This window comes from Crassostrea angulata, chromosome 6 (genome assembly GCF_025612915.1).
Source record: "Crassostrea angulata isolate pt1a10 chromosome 6, ASM2561291v2, whole genome shotgun sequence".
NCBI classification, from domain to species: Eukaryota; Metazoa; Mollusca; class Bivalvia; order Ostreida; family Ostreidae; genus Magallana; species Magallana angulata.
The window spans coordinates 14,371,177-14,390,475 of NC_069116.1; the positions used below are offsets into that span (position 1 = coordinate 14,371,177).

The window sequence follows — 19,299 nt, forward strand, 5'->3', positions numbered from 1 at the left end:
GTTGATCTGTCGGACCGGCTCGCAAACTGTTGCCCAAGGCCGAAGACCGTGGCCAACAGTTTGCGAGCCAGTCCGACAGATCAACTGTTGCCCGAGACACAGTCAACAACTGTTTTGTTATACCCCTTCTAATCAATAACACGTTTTCCCGGAATGTGACGTCACCGGTCAACAGTCTTTTTTAACAGTCGCTTTTAACAGTTCTAATCTAACAGTTCCAGTCCAACAGTCAAAATGCTGGACTTTTTTTCGTATAGAGTTATATAGTAACTGTTTTACAGGGGTATAACAATGACATTTAACACAGTACAGATTATACAACAACTCAACAGTCAAATATTACACAGTCCAGATTAAACAACATGTTAACAGTCACATGTCACACAGTCCAGATATTACATCATTCAACAGTCATATTTATCACAATACAGATTATACAACATGTCAACAGTCAAATATTACACAGTCCAGATTAAACAACATGTTAACAGTCAAATGTCACACAGTCCAGATATTACATCATGTCAACAGTCATATTTAACACAGTCCAAATTAAACAACATTATCAACAGTCACATATCACACACTACAGAATATACAACTTGTCAACAGCCACATATCACACATTACAATTATACAACATGTCAACAGTCACATGCACACAGTACAAATTATAAAACAAGTCAACAGTCACATATCACACATTACAATTATACAACATGTCAAAAGTCACATGTTACACAGTACAAATTATACAACATGTCAAACAGTCACATATCACACAGTAAAGATTATACAACATATTGACAGTCATATTTAACACAGTACAGATTATAAAACATGTCAAAAGTCACATATCACACTCTACAGATTATACAACAAGTTAACAGTCACATATCATACAGTACAATTATACAACAGTCACATATCACACAGTACAGATTATAAAACATGTCAACAGTCACATATCACACTCCACAGCCTCTACAACAAGTTAATATTCATATATCATACAGTACAATTATACAACAGTCGCATATTACACTTTACAATTATACAACATGTCAACAGTCGCATATCAGACATTTTTATGCCTCCTGTCAAATTGTCTCTATATAGATCTATACACTACTCATCTATTTTCGCATATAATACAAAGGATTTATATAGCCTAAACATACTAATCTATTTTCGCATAGTATACAAAGGATTTATATAGCGTAAACTTACTATGCCGATAAAGAACACGGCAAATGTTTTTATTGATGAAAATCTTACAAGCGTCGACTGCGGGTTCCGAACTCACGACTTCAAAATCATTACACCCAAGAGCCCAATGCGCTACTGTTACGCCACAGCAGTCGATGACATAAGAGACGGTTCTCCGTAGATCTTATACATACAATTGATATCAATTATAAGCAATTAAATTCATAAATTTTTCCAAAATCTCCTGATTATTGACGGGATTTTTAAAGTTATAAATCTAGTAAATTTTTTAACAAATTGATTAATCATTTTGCACAGAAATTGTACATGAGAATCGCGAAAACGCGTTATAAAAAAAAAAAGCATATACAAACTTTTATAGACAAACATTCAATGAGATTTCGTCTGCTAATCAACTCGAATTTTCTCGGTAAGGTCAATCGTGTCTCATTTCTAAGAAATGATTTTTTTTTGCGAGTGTACAGCAACTTGTTAATAAGATAATCAATCAAATAAATTGATTAATATGAAAGAGCAAACGTTTGCTTTTCCTATGATTATTTTTAGGGACTACACAACACTCAAACGTCACAGCTACTTATAGCGAAGCACATCAGTAGGCTATACAACAGTCAGCATAATAATAACAATAGTGTTGTGTTGTGCATGTACTATGCCTAAATGGTAGTCAGGGTTAGATACACAGTGCACGAGCCGTGCACTATATATCGAACCCTGACTACTATTTAGGCATAGTACATGCACAACACAACACTATTTCTAGTATATAAGTACTATATTTCACAACATGTCAACAGTCACATATCTCACATACATCTACAATACTCTGTACCGAGTTTTTGCATTCACCTCTTTTCGCTTGATATTTCGCTTATAATAAATACCCTTTGTGCTTAAGGTACTTCACTACACCTTCAAATAGTTTCTCAAATCAGCAGAAAATTAATTGATTATGATAGAGAGCATGATGGATAAGAAGTATATATGTCAAACAGGCGAAAAAATGTGCAATTTTTGAAAAAATAATATTTCTAAAAATTTCATTCAGTAAACATGAAAAAAAAGCCACAGGCGGATTCGAACTCATGATCTGCGGTTCACATTCCTGATACTTTAACCAAGAGCTATGACGATATACATCTAAACTGATTGATACAAACAGTTTAACAAAATATTTAAATCGCCATCTTGTGGCGTAGTGTCTTAAAAAGTATAAGTTGAGGTGTAGTGAAGTACCTTAAACTACGTTCATCCACTAATATGAAAAATGTCCAGATTATCTGTTTTGAAACGCCCCCTCTACCGCTTCAGGTTTCAATACACATCCAAAAATAGAAAGTCTACGGGGATTTCGCATTGCATCAGCCATTAATAAGCCCGGATGACAACGTTCAAAAATTGCGCAAGGTATCCCAAGTATTTCCGAATGGAGAAAAGATGTAAACATTTCCGATTATTAATCTCCGTAAGAAATGTGTTTTAGTTCCTGTGAAATTTGATGTGTGAAATGGGATAATTTGTCAAAGAAGATATCTTGGATATTTTCCATTTCATCAATTTCAACTGTGCTTCTTTCACAGGTATGTGTATTTTTATTAAAAATTATCAGAACGTGATATGGAAGCAATAACTTGGGACAGACTATAGGATCACATTTAACATTCAATTAGAGCCGTTTTAACAAGAACTTAGATCTGATGAAGGCGGGATCAACTCATGGTTAACTGTCAAGTCATTGTCTAGTACATACGGATACACTGAGAGCAGTGACTCTTGTCTGACTTTATCCAGAAATGTATATTTAAGTTATAACATCATCAATTTCACAACTATGGTGGCAATATGTTCCTTTTCTTTCAAATGTGTCGACATGCAAAATAAATATGTTGACACGCAAAATAGTTATGTTAACAGGTAACAAAACTCTGTTGACAATCAAAAAAAAAAAAAAATAAAAAAATTGCAATTTGATAAGAATTTTTTTTTCTCCAAAATATCGATTTCGCCTTCATAAGACTTCCAATATGCTACTTATTTAGGCCAATAGGCAACTTATTTATGTTGACATGTTCTTATCATGCAACTTACTTATGATTAGCTGCAGGACTGTAGCTCCCGGTCTGAAAAAATTCGGATGGACGACCTGGGAGCTACAGTGCCTCCCATAGTAAAAAACTGCAATTTACGGCGCACAAAAAATTGCGCTAGTTTTGGACTTATTAACCTTATTTTCACACAAATTCTGTAAAAAAAATTAGTACCATTAAATTCTTCAGCAAATTTACTACTGACATCGTCACTTAACTTGTCTCAGCTTTTCTCTTAACATGATAACCGACCTCGGAAAATAAAGTATGTTAATTTACGTCGAGATCGAGAGTCGCCATTTTTAAATGTAAACAAACTTGCACCACTTCAATTCACAGGGCTGGTGATGGTGTTTAAAAGACTATCAGAAGTAAGTGAAGTGACGATATCTGTAGTAAAATGTCCGAGGAATTTTTTGGGATCAAATATTTGAACAGAATGTGTTCGTAAATGAGATTAATCAGTCAAAAACTAGCGCATTTTTTTGTGCGCCGTAAATTGCAGTTTTTTACTATGGGAGGCACTGTAGCTCCCAGGTCGTCCATCCGAATTTTTTCAGACCGGGAGCTACAGTCCTGCAGCTAACTTATGATAACATACGAGATAAATATGTTAATAACTTATTTATGTCAACATGCATTTACCTATCTTGACAAGCATCTTATTTATGTTGCAACTTATTTATGTTGGCATGCAGATTAATTTTTTTTATTAGACTATACTCTTTGAAAACAAACAGCATACCAATATAAATAAGTTGCATGTCGACATAACTTTGTTGTATATCAATAAAAATAAGTTGCATATCCCATGTCGTCATAACCAGGTTGCATTTTGACATACATGTGACATACATGTAACTGGTGGGTCGAGAGTCCCATATTTAACCTGTACATCGTTCGTCAACTCACCTGCTATCTCATATAAATATTGCATCATAATCCATATCTATCATCAAACATTTACATGTATATCGCATCTACTATCTAGTAGATGAGTAGACTAAGTGACTGCAAATGGCATGTATTAAAGAGGCGACAGTACTAGAACTGATTTAAAAAATATCATTAATTGGGTAAACATTTTTAAAATCAGAGCGCTTTAATGATAAAGATGAAATGTCTCCCGAGATATACACAGGAACATATAGCAACTTTTAAATACTTTTGCATGATAAGTAAATAACAAAATCTGAGCTATGAAAGGCCAAAATAAAGGAATTTATGATTTTCGAAAATTATCTTTATTTTTTTATTGTTGCAACATGATTTTTAAACAAGAGGCCCATGGGCCACATTGCTCACCTGAGCAACAATAGACATTATAAAATCAGCTTTACGTAATAATATACCCAAAAAAATATGGACAATGTAGTCTAACAGATCCTGTATATCAAAAATTCAATTTTTTCCCAGGATATTCTGTTTATCATTGATCCCTTTTTGTCACAGTATAGTCATTTCACATATTGAGCATTACAGTTCTCAAGAAGATCAAAATCAACTGGGATATAAACCTGCATCAAACTTATGTCAGCCAAAGAATTGTCCAGGGGCCAAAGTCTAAACAATTTTAAAGAATCAAAAATATGTCAAAATGCTTGCATATAAGTTAAACCATATATTATAGCATTTGAACTTTGGTGAATTTAAACTGTTTTCTTTTGTAAAATTGGACCCTCCACCCCATGTGGCTCCATCCTACTCCTAAATAAAATATGATTTTGCTACCTGATGATACTTCACACAAGTAACAGCTTTTCTGGCCAGTCTTGATCTGTGTAGAAGATTTAAAAATAAAATTTCTCTTTATATTCCTATGTAAAAATTTGACCCACCATTGTGGCCCCACCTTACCCCAAGGGACCATGATTTGAACAAATTTAAATCTACACCATCTGAGGATGCTTCCACACAAGTAGCAGCTTATTTGGCCTTATGGTTTTTGAGATATAAATTTTGAAAGTTTAACTCTATATACTCCGATGTAAAACTTTGACCCCCTATTCTGGCCCCACCTAACCCCCAGGGACCATGATTTGAAACAACAAATCTACACTATCTGAGGATGCTTCCACACAAGTATCAGCTTTTCTGGCCAAATGGTTTTTGAGAAGAAGATTTTTTTAAGATTAACTCTATATACTCCTATGTAAAAATTCGACCCCCCATTGAGGCCCCACCTTACCCCCAGGGACCATGATTTGAACAAACTTGAATCTACACTATCTGAGGATGCTTCCACACAAGTTTCAGCTTTTCTGGCCAAATGATTTTTGAGAAGAAGATTTTTAAAGATTAACTCTATATACTCCTATGTAAAAATTCGACCCCCCATTAAGGCCCCACCTTACCCCCAGGGACCATGATTTGAACAAACTTGAACCTACACTATCTGAGGATGCTTCCACACAAGTTTCAGCATTTCTGGTGAAATGATTTTTGAGAAGAAGATTTTTAAAAATTAACTCTATATACTCCTATGTAAAAATTCGACCCCCCCCCCCCCCCCATTGAGGCCCAACCTTACCCCTGAGGACCATGATTTGAACAAACTTGAATCTGCACTATCTGAGGATGCTTCCACACAAATATCAGCTTTTCTGGCCAAATGGTTTTTGAGATATATATTTTTAATGATAAACTCTATATACTCCTATATAAAACTTCGACCCTCCATTGTGGCCCCACCTTACCACCGGGGACCATGATTTGAACAAACTTGAATCTACACTATCTGAAGATGCTTCCACACAAGTATCAGCTTTTCTGGCCAAATGGTTTTTGAGAAGATTTTTAAAGATTAACTCTATATACTTCTATGTAAAACTTTGACCCCCATTGTGGCCCCACCTTACCCCTGGGGACCATGATTTGAACAAACTTGAATCTACACTATCTGAGGATGCTTCCACACAAGTATCAGCTTTTCTGGCCAAATGGTTTTTGAGAAGAAGATTTTTAAAGATTAACTCTATATACTTCTATGTAAAACTTTGACCCCCCCATTGTGGTCCCACCTTACCCCCGGGGACCATGATTTGAACAAACTTGAATCTGCACTATCTGAGGATGCTTCCACACAAGTATCAGCTTTTCTGGCCAAATGGTTTTTGAGAAGATTTTTTTAAAATATCACTAAATTTTCAATAAATCCTAATTATTTCCCTTTACAATAGGGCGTGGCCCTTTATTTTAACAAACTTGAATCCCCTTTATCCAATGATGCATTGTGCCAAGTTTGGTTGAATTTGGCCAAGTGGTTCAGGAGAAGAATTCGAAAATGTAAAAAGTTTACAGACAGACAGACGGACGACGGCCAAAAGTTATCAGAAAAGCTCACTTGAGCTTTCAGCTCAGGTGAGCTAAAAATACTACAATAGACAAGTCATACTAGGAAACTATCTAAGGTATCATCTTTCAAAAACAGTTTCAACAAGTGAAAGTGTCTTTTATTTAAGGTACTTCACAACACCGAGACTTATACGTTTTAAGACACTACGTCACAAGATGGCGATTTAAATGTTTTGTTAAACTGTTTGTATCAATCGATTTAGATGTGTATCGTCATAGCTCAGTGGTTAAAGGATCATGCTTGTGAACCGCAAGTCATGAGTTTGAATCCACCTGGGGCTTTTGTTCATGTTTACAGAATGAAATTTTTGAAAATATCATTTTTTGTCTAAAATTGCACATTTTTTCGCCTCTTTGGCATATATATATACTTCTTATCCATCATGCCTTCTATCATAATCAAGTTATTTTCTGCCGATTTGAGAAACTATTTCAAGGTGTAGTGAGGCACCTTAAAATTATAAATAACTTTGAAATAAGATCGATAATCAATTGCTTTATAAGTTTTATACTTTTTTCTGTCACTGACTACTTTAGTATTTTAACTGTCAAAATGTTACTAATTGTAAATGTTCCAGTGTTTCCACGTGTATAGGTAGCGAGTGCTTTTCCATTTTCATACTAAAAGGAATGAATAGTGGGACAATAATGTGAGTCCTTCCCCCCTGTATCCGTGGTTGTAATGGAAAAATCCGTTAAATAAATTTAATAATTTATTCATAAAATAATATAAAATTAACATTGTTAAACAGCAAGTAGTATAAAGATACAATATAAATCATTTGACAGAATATTAGCATGGTCCATATGATGCAACCAATGCAACTGAACAGGATATTAGAATTCATGATATCACTTGTGAATAATAAGTACTTCGTATAAAAATAACCTTTCTGGTCAATGTTAATTAAACACATATGTCTAATTCACACGTGTTCTACAATTCTTGACAAATAAAAAAGGCGATCAATATTATTGATCTTACTTTGAAACTAAGCTAGTTCAACTTTCTTGGACTTAACGCATTTCTGGCACTTTCTAAAATCTGGACGGAAAGTCTTTAATAATGGAAGCTAGGCTGAATCAACATATCAATTGATAAATTAATTTTTAATGGCGAATTCTTTACAATAACATAACATTTTGAGAAAAAAAACCCCAAAAACATACTTGTGTGATTAGGATATTTCATGAATTTTGATTAAATTGGTGTTCGGGTTTATTTAATGCTGGGTAATAACTCGTACGTAAAACTTTCCACCTGGTCTTTTCTCTATACATCGTTTTTTGAGTGCCGGTGGAATACAGTGTTATCTAAAAATCAATGACATAGATTATATTATATCAACCAGAAATTCAGTATGCATTAAAATTGTTCAAATATTAATCTGGTGTTCGATCGAACACCTGTGTGAGCATCAAATAACTCTGTAACAAGTCGTGCAATAGAACAGCAACAAATAAACTTTCATAAACAAGAAAAAAAAACATATGAACGTCGAATTAAAAAAAAATGAAATACAGCAAACGACCATTTGAAATGTTTCTGGGTTTGACTTATCTAACATAAACAGTAAGTGTGAAATTGCTCACGTAAAATAAATACTTTCACAATCGCATGTCGAGCACATGTATGGTTCAAACACTTTCACTACATGGTTTTGGACATGGCTTGTCACACAAGCGTATATAATATTACACATACATTGCTGCAGTACATTCTCTCACCCAATCTCTCTTGCCGAGAAACGAGGTAGCATACGTATGTAAGATATAGGTAAGATATAGGTAGACCAGAGAAAATAGTACATTGGCGAGACTATTCCCACACATACACACACGAAGTTGACTGGAATAATAGTATTTCAAGATATCAAATATCCTGGTATAATCCACTTCTTTCCTTCTCACATTGATTTTGTGAGAAAATTTAGAGACATTGCGTCTTAACATACATGTACATGTACATATCAAATTGCCTTTTTTTTCAAATTTCCTTATTATGCATCTCTCTCTCTCTCTCTTTCTCCTCTCTCTCCTTCTCTCTCTCTCTCTCTCTCTCTCTCTCTCTCTCTCTCTCTCTCTCTTATAAAAAGTATATTTGACGTTAACTAAATGGTAATGGGCCTAATGGTACACCTTTTAGTTTCTCCCAAGTGTTTTTTACATTGTTTACTAATTTTCCTTTATAAGCCATGATTCTGTTGTCATTACTGCGCGGTTGCTTGTCTGTGGGATTTTCCCAGTCTCTATAATGATGCATCAACGCCACATCCGGTTCCACAAATTGTTCCCCACCGGCCCTAAAGCGGTTCACAGAGTGGATTCCAAGCGCATCAATGTTTTTAGGAACCACTATATATTTTGATCTATGTTTTCGAGGAAATATTTTACTTTCTCTCGACTGTTTTAATATTGTAATCATTTTATATTTTTGAGCGTCTAGTTTCTCGGTAAAGTTCTGATCCGTATCCGGCCAATCTTTCCGGAAAAAAGTGTTTCTGAACATGTACGATCCTTTGTTCTTTGGTAATGTTTGGAACATCTCATTCCAATTGGAGACCTTTCGGGGTATAATAAACTCGTCCAGGTCCTGAAAGACCACGTATGGGGATTTATATCGGTTCCTATAGAGACAATCATTTAGAGCACCAAGTTGACCAAAATAATGAATTTCCACTTGAATGTTCTTTTTTGGCCACGTGTCCACATTCATCGGGAGATTCCACGGGACCACTTCGACGCCCTTGTCCTTGTAATACCCCAATACTTTTTGGACATTTTTGTTTATGCTGTAACTGTAAAATACAAAGTGAGAAGCACCAAGTATTTTGTTAAGTTCAATCATCTCAACCAATTCGTACGCCTTGCTGTAATTAAAATTAAGCGGAGTCACGCACACGGTGAAATTGCCATTGTCACCTTCGGCTCCATGAACAAAAACTGATGACGTCGGTTTCCCACACTCTGACGTCATCAAGGACACTGCTGTGGGATGGAGGCCAGCGGGAACTGGGCAAGTGTAGAATGCACATGTATATCTATAAAGTAACAAAAGGCTGATTAGATAACTTTTAGGGGTTTTTGTCCTTAAGCTACTAATAATAAAATTGAATCTATATATCAAATGGCATGCCTACATTTCATGTGAAACATTATACATTACGTGGGATTGTCTTTAATAAGGACCAAACATTGCAAAAGTATTTCAAACAAAGATAAATGATGAAAACTCTATTCGAACATGGAAGTTTGATTCCAGTAAAGTATTAAGTGCTTGTTTCATATTGATTTATTATATTTCCATATTTACTTTGTTGGATTTTGCAACACTTGATAAAATATGGAATCGACAAATTGGGTCATTGTTTATAGGTAATTGGCTATAAGAAATAAATTAAATTTTTCAGAGAGAAAATCTTATGTGTTAATAATTGGTTGGTTAAAAAAATTTAACGTCGGCGAGAATTTCGGCGTCGGTGCCCTCTTCATATTCTTCAGACTTCGAGGACTTCCGGTCCACTTTGACGGCGAACCTCTTAATAATATATAAATGCTTACGTCAGTATATCCGTATGTAGAAGTTACTAGTACACACGTAGTGGTCTACTCTTGTACTATTTAGTCAATGATCAGAAATCAGTTTTGAAGATATATGTTTAAAATTCATTAGAAGTAAGTATATCAGCATCCGTCATCTTTCACAAATGAAACAGTGCTATATGGCTTATTTGGCTCCCTTCTGGTCATTGCTATTGACGGGATTATGTAGTTTGACAAGACCATGGCTTATTGTAGTCCGTGTGATCCGCAAGTATTGCGGCCTCGCAACGCTGTGTACAGATTTTTTATGGCCGCTAATTCAAGTCAAGTACGGGTTTACCCACATTGAGATTGGTAAAAAAGGAAACCGTGCAAACTCAAGCATTAAGGCATTGCACAGCAGTAAACAGAACAAAATAGCTTGCTGCAATTTCAGCTTTTAACGTTAGGACGTCGTGTAATAGACCAAGTCTCAGGTAATCGGGTTTGCTGTGGAGTCGTCTATCTACCTATCTCACTGTCAATTGAATTCCAAGGTCTCTGGGCTTTCTGGTGGCCGTTTAGGAAGGTAAAGCATACAATCTGTACCGCATTTCTACCTCTCTGTTCAGTTAGTGTGAGATATGAGTGTTTCATTGACAACTTGTAAGGCCCACCAATCAATTATCGTATTACGATTGGATTCAGGAAGATTTACATATCTAATACTTCCCATCCGTGTTTCTACTAGCCTTGTTGCATTGTCTGTAAAGTGTCCGAGTTATTTTATCTTAAAGAGCATTAAAACGTTGAGTTGATTACGATAGTTTGCAAAGTACAACCCGTATCCCTTTTAGTCGAATAGGCAATAAGGACAGAGCGAAAGGTCTCTAGCGCAAATCAGCTCTAGAACCGATGCAGTCTTTTGCGGGTTCTTTGCTCAGTGATTCTCAACTTTAGGAAGTCAGACGCAAGATTTTTTTTTTGACACGCAGGTGTAAATATTCATTGTGCATTAATGTAAAAGCATGGTTAAATATATATGTACTCTGTACATCGGGGGTTTATTCATAATCACGTCACAGAACCTCTATCGGTTTCCATGTACTTCATTAAACCTTTCTGCGATGTTTATCTCCATACGTCAAATGTTGCAGAGCGTGAATTAGTTTCTATGAAACCAAATCGAATTGTTTGAATATTACTAAAGTAGATATTCGATTTTTAAAATATTGTCTTTATAATACCATTTGTACTTTTATTATAAATCATGTAAATAATAGAGTACTTATATCAGTAGATTAGTGGGGTTTTTTTTAAACTGAAATCAAATAAACTCTCATAATGTTTGATAGGAATAAATTTAATGCCTGCATAATTTATATTTGTATAAACGAGGTTGGAACAGTCATAAAGCGCAGAATGTTTCTTATAAAGTACAATCTGGTGTATACAAAATTCGAATTTCCTAATCATACCAAGGATATGTCGTTACAACTGTTTATTGAAATTAAACGATTTTGTAATGGAGACTGAGTCCCTTCAGTCTTTAAGCAATAATCATGTCAATTATTTAAAAAAAATAGTTTACTTTTTCTCCCTACAAAGATCAAATGATGCAGAGATTGGGCACATAATTAGGTATATACATGTATGTACGTATCTCTCAGCGAAACACTGAAATTTGTGTATGTCACATCAACGCATTAACAGGCCGGAAACGGACATCATTTAAACAGGACAGATATTGATATATACCTTGTTTATAAATTGGCAATGTCAATATTTGGTTGATATTTATGGCTCTGTATAGATAGTGTACATTCTGATTCGCACTTTTAAGTTTTATCAAATGTTTACAAAACGAACTTTAAAATCTTCTCTCTTTTAACCATTGATCTTTACCAACTGAATGACATGCCGTAGATGTGACAACGGCTATTCCATAATTTTTATTATATATATTAAACTATATTGTTTTTAGAATCGTAAACTTCAGCATATATAATACATGTAATACATATATGTACGATTGTAGATCTGTAGGTTTACGGGAAAATTTGGATTGACGTGGCATGTCAAACTTTTCCCGCAGAACTACAGATCTGCACCTATTTAATACCGTGTATATTCGGGGTTTTTTCGCGTGTCACAAAATTTGCGAAAATGGGGGAAAATATGTAGCATTTTTAATTTGCGTCAGTCAATTTTTGCGATTTTAAAAGTTTCTCATTGAAAATGTTACAGGGTATAATTTCTGCGGATTCGATATTTTGCGAGTTGAAAGAGTTCGCGAAAAAAAACAAGACACTTCAAGATTTATTTAATTCAGTCCCCTTAGGAGGAAAGACCGACAACAGACATCCTCGAAAATATACAGAGAGAGAGAGAGAGAGAGAGAGAGAGAGAGAGAGAGAGAGAGAGAGAGAGAGAGAGAGAGAGAGAGAGAGAGAGAGCGAGAGAGAGAGAGATCAAACGAACAGAAATTTAAACTTGAGGAGTACTTAGCTTCTCGATTTTATCATCGCCATGATCACTAATTCAATGTAGGATTTACTATTGACTGTTGAACAGCTGTTAAAGTTTGTAACATGACTATATACTTATAAATAGATTCGAACATTGACATAATTTGTTATGTAACTAATTTTTAAATATAGATTAGTTGCATGGCAATATTCAGTGATATGTTTATCCTATTAACTTTTAAGCTTGTGTCTTAAAAAATTGTATGAGAGGACAATGTCGTATGATGTTGCTGATCCGATGAAACACAATTACACAAAATGCATACCGCGGACCATTAAGTGCTTCAGTTACATCATGTACCGTTCACGGCACTTCATTGTGTACAGAAATCGATTCCTTGTATTTTGTCTTCACAATTTAAGACATTGTATTGTGTTTTTGTTTATACCATGTTCGCGGGTTATGACTCGTCTACTTAGTTATTTTTCTATACCAGTCTCCACACGTCTACCTTCCACAGTCAAATAAATTAAAGAAAATTACACGGTCATTGTTCACTGACCACTAAGACTTCAGTGAACAAAAGAACACCCGTGTTTATGTTTATACAACACGACACGTTCTTTGTGTACGATGTAACAACTGAACAAGGCAGTCACAAGAGCTGATTAACAGTTGGCGAAGTTTACAACAATTTAATGAAGGCTGAATCTTCCTAAACATGGATACATGTGTTGTATCTGTGTAAAATATAACGGGTAGATATCTAATAATATTAATCATTGTTATAAATAGAATTTCAACAAACAGAGAGCTCTGTTCTATGACGATTTCTTACCTCTTGCCTTTCCCTTCCGGCATGTCCCTGTGGGCAGCTCTGGTGACCTGGAGCCTCCCGTCCTCTCCCCACAGTTGACACCACAGGGCGGGGCCTGACAGCTTGTCCCGGGCCCCTATCACAACCACGTGATTCCGACTGGGCTCAAAATACGCCGAGTACACGTACACCCTGTTTCCATTCGCAGACTGCCAAGAGTCTCTCAGAACGTTGGTCGGGTGGTCGAGTCCTGGACACTTATCCCCCCGGGCTCCTTGGGTCTGGGTTTTGGGGGATTTCGATGTGACAATGGTAACTTTCTGTATCGCAGGCTTGGTTTCAATTTCCTGCAGTGACTTCCCATGATCGGTTGGTTCTATCGGTGCATAAATGTGGCCTCCATTTTCTGCGCGCCAGAGAAGAATAGTAAAGAACGTGTATGCGCCCACTACTATGTATATCCACCGGTGAACTCTCCTCATTTCGCAAGCCCAATAGCCTCTGTCATTCGGCGTCAGTCATTCTCCTACATATAGTATATATATCCGGATTTACACATTTGTAGCTATCGAGCCGCGGTCGATGAAGGCCATCGATCTCTCACTCACAGAGCTCTGCTACTATCTGACTATCTCCTCACTGTTCCACCTGTATTCCACGGACACTGTAAAAAAAAAAATGTCCTCAGAGAAATTTTAAATGGTCACGCTCCAACTATAATCTCGCAACCACGACCTATACATAATTCAATTACTCAAATAACATCGGCCATTATATAGCCTGACCTGGTTTTGATGAATGAACGGAAAATCCAATATTAGTTCCCGATCAGTCCAAGCCAGAGTGGGCTGTGTATCACACTCCCCCTTCTCGCCGATCGTGTTTTTTCTCTTCCGACCCACAATGACGGCTAAGGGGGAAATAAAACCAGAATAGCTTTACATAGTGTCGTCACGTGGATTATTTAAATGCCTTAAAACGAATAGTACATGTTTATACCCTGCATATCATTTTGTTCGCGGAGAATCGATTCGGGACAGAAGTGAAACAAGACAATGACGAGACAGTGCCTGAGTAATTGCGGAATTTGACTTCTCATTTTCTTTTTCATTATGTAAAGTATTTATTGTATTATGTCAAGTTACAGTTAGTTAAGATATACACCCCTTTATTAACATGATAAATAAGATAACAGGGGTTGGCAATGAATATCCGGAATAAGCTGTGTACATACAGGATGGAAATGGGGACTTTTCTAGAGGACACTCGAACCTTACAAAATCTTTTACAGCAAACAGATAACGATACCATTACTTTTTCCCGAAAATACATTTGAAATTGAAACGTGCAAAAAAAAAAATACAAATGTACCTGTCTTGTTTCACAAGTGGGCGCATTACAGATGTTTCAATATTTCTTCTGTTTTGCTTTCACTCTAATATTATAATTAATTGTATTGATTTTCATCAATTGGACCCCCCCCCTCCATTTTCCAAATCGCTGGATCCGCCTATGTGGGTCAAACAAATTACACAACAAAAACGGATTTTTAATGTGAATTGACAAATTACAAAACTTTAAACTACAAAGGGTAAGTAGTACTGGGAAATCATTTAAGCTATATGTCACTGGAAAAATCTAACACAAAGATGGCAACCGATCGAGATCATCACCAAGAGAAATAAATTTTGTAAAGTGTGGATGTTAAATGCATCGACTTACAATTAAGAAGAAACGTTTATTTTACACATCACAAATTACGTATATCATCTCCCTACCAAACCAACAGAAACTTTCTAAATCACACAACAGATCTAACACACTTACGTAGAAGTTATAACTTGATGGAAAACGCCATCAAAGGGAAACAACTGTATTTTCAACAAAGGGACATAATACTTAAGGATCAATAATGAAAATTACATTTATATATGAGTATCATTTTGCAATAAAACATTTGCACATTGTTCGAGTTTTGACAACGCTACTGCCGTATCATGTAAAAAAAAAAAAGAAAAAAACAACTACTACTACTGTAAATAAGAGTATGTAACTTTATACATGATTTTTTTTTTTAATAAAATCTTGCAAAAAGGAAACTACTACATGTAGTAAAATTACATATATGTAGATATTTGTAAGTCATTAACAGCTAGCTGAATTTTACCTGTATTTCTAAATATTTAAATCCTCAGCCACTTGCCTATAAGTTGTATACGTTATGTACCATATACACGTACTACAAGCTGCGAGGCAGTGTACACCGCCGTTTACACTCTGTGCCTGACAGGGCAGTGTACATGCACCGTTTATACTCTGTGCCTGACAGGGCAGTGTACATGCACCGTTGACACTCTGAGCAGGGAAGTGTACACCGTTTACACTCTTCAGATGTGCCTGACAGGGCAGTGTACATGCACCGTTTACACTCTGAGCAGGGCAGTGTACACCGTTTACACTCTTCAGATGTGCCTGACAGGGCAGTGTACATGCACCGTTTACACTCTGAGCAGGGCAGTGTACACCGTTTACACTCTTCAGATGTGCCTGACAGGGCAGTGTACATGCACCGTTTACACTCTGAGCAGGGCAGTGTACACCGTTTATATAATACTCTGTGCCTGACAGGGCAGTGTACATGCACTGTTTACACTCTGAGCAGGGCAGTGTACACCGTTTACACTCTGTGCCTGACAGGGCAGTGTACATGCACCGTTTACACACTGAGGAGGACAGTGTACACCGTTTACACTCTGTGCCTGACAGGGCAGTGTATATGCACCGTTTACACACTGAGGAGGACAGTGTACACCGTTAACACTCTGTGCAGGGCATGTGTTGGAAATTACACCTTTCAATATGGCGGCAAAGCGATAAACTGAGAAATTTATACGGTTTCTTTTGTCGGCACAAAAATATGCTAGATATATGAGATCGAGAGAGGTAAATTTAGCACATATTGAGTGTATAAATATGAAAGGGTACAAAGCATAAGAGAAATACATGTAAATTCAACAGCTTTGAATTTATTAAATACAGTGGCGTCGGAAGCAAATTGAAAGGGGGGGGGGGGGCTAGACTTATCCTCAGAATTAATTCCCAAAATCATGAAAATCCTAATCCGTCGGGGGGGGGGGGGGGGGAGTATACCATAGTTCCAAAAAAAAGAATTCTTATCTACCAAAATTTTTTTCCCAAATCACAAAATTCCTAATCGGGGGGGGGGGGGGGGGGGGGTGCTGCGAGAAAAAGTGGTGGTGCAGGGGGGGGGGGGGGGGGGTCAACCCTCTATTATGCTGTGTCTAATGGTTAGGTCCACCTTTGCAAAAAAAAGTGCAAACACCCCCCCCCCCCGGTTCCGACGCCTATGAAATATATCAATAAACATGCTTTGTCATCAAACGTCAACGGATATGTGTACTGTGTTCTATGAGTTATGAAGATAGTTTTAAACGCATATTCACAGGTGCGCTAGATATCGAGTAATTTTACCAGACTTTACTTTTCAGTTGCAAAATAAGTTCATTCATTTTCTTTATTTGTTTTTGCTTAACAATCAATAAGATTATTGTTTTTGTTTTGTTTGTTTGGCTGAGCATTGTGTCTCTCTTATATAAAGTTCCTTAATGTAAGCCTAAAGAAACAAACATATACAGTCGTTTTACCAGTGACGAATATTTGCCAGTATCGAATAATTTTTAAAAAAATTATTGGTGAAAAACGAAGTTAAGGTTTTAAAAAATCCAAGCTAGGTAATTATAATACAGAAATAAATATTCTATCAGTGTGTGGAGTTGTTTGACATTTGCACGATTATTTACCGTATTATTTACAAATTAAAAAGGTGACCCAGATTTGAACTGCTGGAAGTGCAAGGCAGAAAAAACGAAAGTGTGAAAACAATTAAACCTAACTATAAAAATAAGTTTGTTATTGAACCCTTTTTAGTGGATAATTAGTAATTGTAATCCATTTAATGAGATTATGCATCATATCAAATAATAATTGAGCTTTAAATGAAATTACGACTTCAGATAGAACCACGTGTAGTTTTCCTAGTGTCGGTTCATTGCGACAGGAGTATTATTTGGCTGGATATATTGATAGATATACGGGCAAAACAAAGGCAAATGGCAACTACTTATCATTAATTACTATTATATAATGTTTTCATGAAAATTCAATTACATAAAGTAACCCAAAATGAAAACTGTTCGAGTCCAGTTTCAATTTGACTGGAAAACGGTACGATAAAAATAACGACCATATTATTTGTTTAAATAACATATTTCCACAATTATTTTTCCTTCTTCATTAATAAGTCTATTGACATGTACCTCTTGTGCATTTTTGAAAATAATCCGCCCCTAAATATTTGGTCAGAAGTGATAGAGGGCGCTTGATTCGATACTGGAAAACGTATTCGAAACTAGGAAAATGGAGGGGGTGTTGAAATTACTATCTCCGTAATTCATCCTTTATATTTTCGGAAGTTTGATACTACAGTTCAGAAGGACAAAGAAACGTGATTTAAACAAAAAATAAAAACATTTGGAATTCTGATATTAATAGTCACATGCACGACAAAACCGCATACTGGTTCGTTACCGGTAAAACGACTGTACTGTATTTTCCACGTACCTGAAAAATGACAAGGGTAGCAATGGATTACAAAAAGAATTGATTTTCAAAAGCTATTAAATACAGAGAAATTGTCTTAAAAACGGAACTCCTGGGCAACTGTCACTACTTTGATGTCCATACTGAAAATATACACTACACCAGATTGCGCTTGATTAAAAGATGTGAACCATCTACACCAAGTGTACCACCGTGTAGACAAATCAAACGCGCCCAGCTACATCGCTCACCCGAATATGATTATGAAATGCAGTTTCAGAGATTATGAAAATGAAATTTCAATCAGTGATTAAATATAAAGTTTTTGTTTTGTTTTGTTTTTAGCCAAATTTGGATTGAAGTTTAATAGGGGCATAACTTTCAAAAAAAGAAAAAATATCGGAATTTTCTGCGGAAAACCTTTAAAAATTCTGATATACTTGTAGATAGTGTGGCCGATGAATTACAAAGGAAACCCTCCAGCCACCTAGCACCTTTTCTGGACGTCAGACAACAGTCCCGGAGGAAGTAAATGTGCGGATGAATGATGCTATCGCATTAATGTCACACTCCATATGTTGTCTATACCATTGATTTGTCGCTTCCTTTTATGTACATCATATGTATTTAACGCTGGTTAAAGTGACCCTATTAATACACTTACAATATAGCGCGATTGTAGCCAATATAAATGGGAAAATGGATTAAAAATCACAACTAAAGGAAAATACAATGAATTTTAAATAACAATACTGCATGCGACTAGGCCCTTAGAATAATAAGCTGTCACCAACACTACAAAGAAATGCACTCAATACGTTACATGCAGTATCTCTTCAGAAGAATCCTTTTAGCCCTCTCCCTATTCCATTAATGTAATTTGTCCAAGTGCTAACATCGTATTAGGCACATGCATGACATAAAACTCTATGTACTGACTCCCAAGAGAGTTCTCAAATCTTAACTAAACCACCAAAGGGCTTCCGCGCCTACACAGACTGGTTTTAATAGATGTTTTACATTGAACCGAATTAACTGTTAAGTAGAACGTGTACTAATGGGACTCAGGAGACACAATCTTTACTGCTTCTCTTCAAGTGGTTGTAATCAAGAATACATCGACCATGTGACAGAAGGGCCAAGGACAAAACAACCATCTTCCGCGGAGATCTAAGAAACTACTGCACCTCGGGCAGTTGT

General features: G+C 36.0%; 1 protein-coding gene across 2 annotated transcripts; it reads right to left on the reverse strand.

Annotated features, from left to right (window-relative positions):
* Nucleotides 1–7,371: 7,371 nt before the first annotated feature.
* On the reverse strand, nucleotides 7,372–19,070 carry LOC128188375 (uncharacterized). 2 transcript variants are annotated; one of them, XM_052859385.1, is made up of 3 exons: nucleotides 18,923–19,070; nucleotides 13,501–14,389; nucleotides 7,372–9,712 (listed from the first exon to the last, which is right to left on the reverse strand). In XM_052859385.1, the coding sequence occupies exons 2-3, from the start codon at nucleotides 13,959–13,961 to the stop codon at nucleotides 8,779–8,781; spliced, it is 1,395 nt and encodes a 464-aa protein (XP_052715345.1). In that variant the 5' UTR covers nucleotides 13,962–14,389; nucleotides 18,923–19,070; the 3' UTR covers nucleotides 7,372–8,778. The 2 variants fall into 2 exon arrangements, with proteins under 2 accessions (XP_052715345.1, XP_052715344.1); XM_052859384.1 differs by lacking the exon at nucleotides 18,923–19,070 and having other exon boundaries at nucleotides 13,501–14,143; nucleotides 14,265–14,704.
* Nucleotides 19,071–19,299: the final 229 nt, after the last annotated feature.

What these genes read in the sequence shown, in the direction of transcription:
- LOC128188375 (XM_052859385.1), bottom strand. Translation starts at nt 13,961, where the DNA reads ATGAGGAGAGTTCACCGGTGGATATACATAGTAGTGGGCGCATACACG. An exon ending in CCGGAAGGGAAAGGCAAGAG is followed by an intron (nt 9,713 to 13,500) that starts GTAAGAAATCGT and finishes GTTACTTTATAG; the next exon opens with ATATACATGTGCATTCTACA.